We start from the raw sequence: 5,192 nt of genomic DNA on the forward strand, positions 1-5,192 counted from the left end.
GTGATCCACCCGCCTCGGCCTCCCAAAGTGCTGGGATTACGGGCTTGAGCCACCGCGCCCGGCCGAATTTTTTTTTTTTTAAAGAAAATTTAAAATAGGCTGGGTGCCAAGGCAAGACTCTGTCTCAAAAACAAAAACAAAACAAAAAAAAAAACAGGACTTTTGTTTGGTTAGTAGAATGCCTTGAGCCACAGTCCCGCCCCTCCCATTGTCTTACACTCTCTGCATTTTGCTCATTGCCAGCCCTTGGGCAAATCTCGTTGCTACTCTCTCCCTGATTTGATTTATTAATTTTGGTTTTAGGTAATTTAGTAGGATAACTTACAGACAGAAGGGTGGTCTTAGGCGGCCGCAAGTTGGGTAGCTCTCCACACAACAACCCCCTGGACTCAGGGCTTGTATGTTGGGGAAAGTATAAGTGCTCTGGAAAGAATGTGTATGTGTTTACAAGCTTCACAGCCTGTGATTTCTGCAACAGCATCAAGGGTTGTTTTGGAGGAAACTTACAGCGAATAAGTGTTCCTACAGAAAGCGTAGTACATCAGATAGACACTTTGGAGGCACTTCTGGGTAAATCAGAAATTACAGGTCAGATTAGGATTTAAAATAAATTCCCTCTTGTGACCACACAGCGCTCATCTAATCCAGCTCATACAGTCTCATGCACGCACCTCTTCCACGGTGGTCCCTCAGCCTGTAGAGAAGGGAGTGCTGCAGTCATTCCCATGGCATGGGTGGACGGGTTGCATTAATTTGTTTTATACCTGTTAGCAGAGGCCACACCAACTATACACACAATGAAATCTGGCCAAGTGACTTTAGGAGTTTTACAGCTGGTCCTGGACCTTGTGTCTTTTGTGGGTTGATGGCCCATCCTGTGGATTAGAGAAGAGCACACAAGGCATCAAGGTGTTACTTTCCCGGCTTCTGGGGTGTCCTCTGTCTTAGCTATGGATCTCCCAGTATATGCAGGTCACAGGGTGACAGAAGCTGCAGCACAGTTACCTGGGCCTCCCAGAGCAGAGGACAAGAAGCAGGACCGTGCTCTGACAGGGGCAAGTAACCCACTCCCTGATTTTTTTTCTTTTCTTTTCTTCTCTTTTTTTTTTAAGAGGGAGTCTTGCTCTGTCCCCCAGGCTGGAGTACGATGGTACAATCTCAGCTCACTGCAACCTCTGCCTCCCAGGTTCAAGCAATTCTCCCACCTCAGCCTCCCGACTAGCTGGGATTACAGGCAACTGCCATCATGCCTGGCTAATTTTTTTATTTTTATTTTTGTAGAGATGGGGTTTCACTAGTCTGGCCCAGCTGGTCTCAAACTCCTGACCTCAGGAGTTTGATCCACCTGCCTTGGCCTCCCAAAGTGCTGGGATTACAAGCGTGAGCCACTGCACCTGGCTGAGAGCTTTTTTCTTTTTTTTCTTCATTTCAGAATGGTAATGTGGCAACACTGTAAGAAGGTTCAAGGGTGGCACATCTCACACATGCCCATGAACACCCAGTCATCACACTCATGCACTACAAAAGGATCAGATCTTTTCTCTACACACAATTTTTTTTTTTTTTAATTAGCTGGGTGTGGTGGCACATGTTTGCAGTCCCAAATACTCCCAGCTTCTCAGGAGGGTGAAGTGGCAAGGCTGCGTGAGCCCAGGAGCTCGGGGTTGCAGTGAGTTATGACTGCAGCACTACTCCAGCATGGGGAACACAGCAAGACTCTGTCCTAGAAAAACTAACAAACAAAACTACAAAAAAACTAGAAGTCTTTCTTTGTCACCAGACTTTAAGCTCTTTGGGGGCAAGGATTGTGTCTACTTTCTTTCTCTCTTTTTATTCTACTTTAAGTTCTGAGGAACATGTGCAGAACGTGCAGGCCTGTTACATAGGTTTACATGTGCATTGGTAGTTTGCTGCATCCATCACCCCACCATCTACATTAGGTATCTCTAATGCTATTCCTCCTCTATCCTCTGACCCCCTGCTATTCCTCTCCAGCCCCCCACCCCCTGACAGGCCCCAATGTGTGATGTTCCCCTCCCTGTGTCCATGTGTTCTCATTGTTCAACATCCACTTATGAGTGAGAACATGCAGTGTTTGGTTTTCTGTTCTTTTTTTTGTTCTTTTTTTTGTTTTGTTGGTTTTCTCTTCTTGTGTCAGTTTGCTGAGAATGATGGTTTCCAGCTTTATCCATGTCCCTACAAAGGACATGAACTCATCCTTTTTTATGGCTGCATAGTATTCCACGGTGTATATGTGCCACATTTTCTTTTCTTTTCTTTTTTTTGAGATGGAATCTTGCTCTGTCACCCAAGCTGGAGTGCAATGGTACAATCTCGGCTCACTGCAACCTCTGCCTCCCGGGTTCAAGCCATTCTCCTGCCTCAGCCTCTCCAGTAGCTGGGACTACAGGCATGTGCCACCATGCCGAGCTAATTTGGTATTTTTAGTGGAGATGGGGTTTCTCCACGTTGGTTAGGCTGGTCTCGAACTCCTGACCTTGTGATTTGCCTGCCTCTGCCTCCCAAAGTGCTGGAATTACAGGCATGAGCCACCGTGCCCAGCCTACATTTTCTTTATCCAGTCTGTCATTGATGGGCATTTGGGTTGCTTCCAGGTCTTTGCTATTGTGAATAGTGCCACAATAAACATACGTGTGCATGTGTCTTTATAGTAGAATGATTTATAATCCTTTGGGTATATATCCAGTAATGGGTTGCTGGGTCCAATGGTGTTTCTAGTTCTAGATCCTTGAGGAATCGCCACACTGTCTTCCACAATGATTGAACTAATTTACGCTCCCACCAACAGAGTAAAAGCATTCCTATTTCTCCACACCCCCTCCAGCATCTATTGTCTCCTGATTTTTTAATGATTGCCATTCTAACTGGCAGATTGTGTCCATTTTCTTCATTGCTGAATATACAGTGTTTAGCACAGCTCTGCCAATATTTACTTTCCAATAAGGGTTTGTAGAGTAAGCAGATGAGTTAACAGATGCAAATAAAAACCATGTTTCCTTTTTTTTTTTTTGGAGACAAAGTCTCACTGTCACCAGGCTGGATATAGCACAGTGGCACAATCTGGCTCACTGCAACCTCTGCCTCCTAGGTTCAAGCAATTCTCATGCTTCAGCCTCCTGAGTAGCTGGGATTACAGGTGTGTGCCAACATGCCTGACTCTTTTTTTTTTTTTTTTTTTTTTGGTATTTTTAGTAGAGACAGGGTTTCACCATGTTAGCCAGGCTAGTCTCAAACTCCTAACCTCAAGTGATCCACCTGCCTCGGCCTCCCAAAGTGCTGGGATTACAGGCGGTGAGTCACCCCGCCCAGCCATATTTTCTTTTTTTTTTTTTGAGACGGAGTTTCACTCGTTACCCAGGCTGGAGTGCAATGGCGCAATCTCGGCTCACCGCAACCTCCACCTCCTGGGTTCAGGCAATTCTCCTGCCTCAGCCTCCTGAGTAGCTGGGATTTACAGGCACGCGCCACCATGCCCAGCTAATGTTTTGTATTTTTAGTAGAGACGGGGTTTCACCATGTTGACCAGGATGGTCTGATCTCTTGACCTCGTGATCCACCCACCTCGGCTTCCCAAAGTGCTGGGATTACAGGCTTGAGCCACCGCGCCCGGCCATATTTTCTTTTTTCTTTTCTTTTTTGACAGAGTCTTGCTCTGTTACCTAGGCTAGAGTGCAGTGGCGCAACCTCAGCTCACTGCGACCTCTGCCTCCTGGATCAAAGTGATGCCTCCTGGGTCAAAGTGATTCTTCTGCCTCAGCCTCTGGAGTAGCTGGGACTACAAGTGACTGCCATCATGTCCAGCTAATTTTTGTACATTTAGTAGAGATGGGATTTTGCCATGTTGGCCAGGCTGGTCTCAAACTCCTGACCTCAGGTGATCCGCCCACCTCGGCCTCCCAAAGCGCTGGTATGACAGGCTTGCACTATCGAACCCGTTCCTTTTTTTTATTTTATCCTAAAAATGGGGTCTCAGGCTGGCGCTATGGCTCATGCCTAAGATCATGCCATTGCACTCCAGCCTGGACAACAGAATGAGACTCCATTTAAAAAAAAAAAAAAAAAGACGAGGGTCTCACTATGTTACCCAGCTGGTCTCGAACCCCTGGGGTTAAGCAATCCTCCAGCCTCAGCCTCCCAGAGTACTGGGATTAGAGGCATATGCCACCATGTCCAGACCATATTTCTTTTCCATTGGGTGGTGCCAGCACATACAGAGATGCACAAAGACAAACATGCCCTGTTAGTGCTCAGTAGTCATTTGAATAAATTTTCACAATGGACTCCACTTATCTCAGCATAGACTTTATTGGTTTGGCTTTTCTTGGCTCCTCCGGAGTGGGGCTGAGGCAGGAGCTAAGTGAAGGCAGAATCCAGTGCTGAGCTGGGTGTGGTCAGAGTCACCGAGACCTGGGAGAGTGGGGAAAGGAGAAGTGGTAGAGAGGAAGGTTGTTATGGATTTGGAGTCGGCCAAGCACATTTCTCCTGGGACCCAGCCACTGTTGAATCCTTCCTACCTTTAAATCACCTTTTAAACATTTTTTATTGTTATCATTTTACTTAGGTTTTTTGTTTGGTTTTTTTTTTTTTTTTTGTAGAGATGGGGTTTTATCATGTTGGCCAGGCTGGTCTTGAACTCTTTACCTCAGGTGATCCGCCCACCTCAGCCTCCCAAAGTACTGGGATTACAGGCGTGAGCCACCATGCCCGGCCAATTTACTTAGTTTTTAAGAGACAGTCTCACTGTGGTGCCCAAGATGGAGTGCAGTGACTAATTACAGGTGTAATCATAGATCACTGCAGTCTGGAACTCCTGGCCGCAAGCAAATGCTCCCATCTCTGCCCTGTCAAATCACCATTTTAATGATAAGTAATCAAAATAATTCACAAAAGTACAGAGACTGTTATCTACCTCCCTACAGAGATTTTTGCACACCCTCTCCTCCATTGATCTGCTCACACTCCTGTCCCTTCTTCCCTTCCTGAGATTCCTGACCCAGATTTGCCCCTTCAGTCACTCCCCAGTTGCTCAGCATCAAAGTCGAAAGCGTTTTGGCGCCGGGCGCGGTGGCTCAAGCCTGTAATCCCAGCACTTTGGGAGGCCGAGGCGGGTGGATCACGAGGTCAAGAGATCGAGACCATCCTGGTCAACACGGTGAAACCCCGTCTCTATT

General features: G+C 46.7%; 1 protein-coding gene and 1 non-coding gene across 2 annotated transcripts in view; both read right to left on the reverse strand.

Annotated features, from left to right (window-relative positions):
* Positions 1-1,426: 1,426 nt before the first annotated feature.
* LOC119472921 lies at positions 1,427-1,530 on the reverse strand. Its single transcript, XR_005202096.1, has one exon. It is a non-coding gene; the product is annotated as a small nucleolar RNA U13 (small nucleolar RNA).
* Positions 1,531-4,305: 2,775 nt separating this feature from the next.
* Positions 4,306-5,192, reverse strand: part of LOC108312333 (gastric inhibitory polypeptide) — a 9,347-nt gene continuing 8,460 nt past the window's right edge. Inside the window, exon 6 of the mRNA XM_017540215.2 lies at positions 4,306-4,428. Within this exon, the coding sequence (XP_017395704.1) occupies positions 4,419-4,428 (10 nt within the window). The 3' untranslated portion in view covers positions 4,306-4,418. The remainder of the gene's footprint in view (positions 4,429-5,192) is intronic.

This window comes from Cebus imitator, unplaced genomic scaffold (genome assembly GCF_001604975.1).
Source record: "Cebus imitator isolate Cc_AM_T3 unplaced genomic scaffold, Cebus_imitator-1.0 Scaffold123, whole genome shotgun sequence".
Taxonomy (NCBI): Eukaryota; Metazoa; Chordata; class Mammalia; order Primates; family Cebidae; genus Cebus; species Cebus imitator.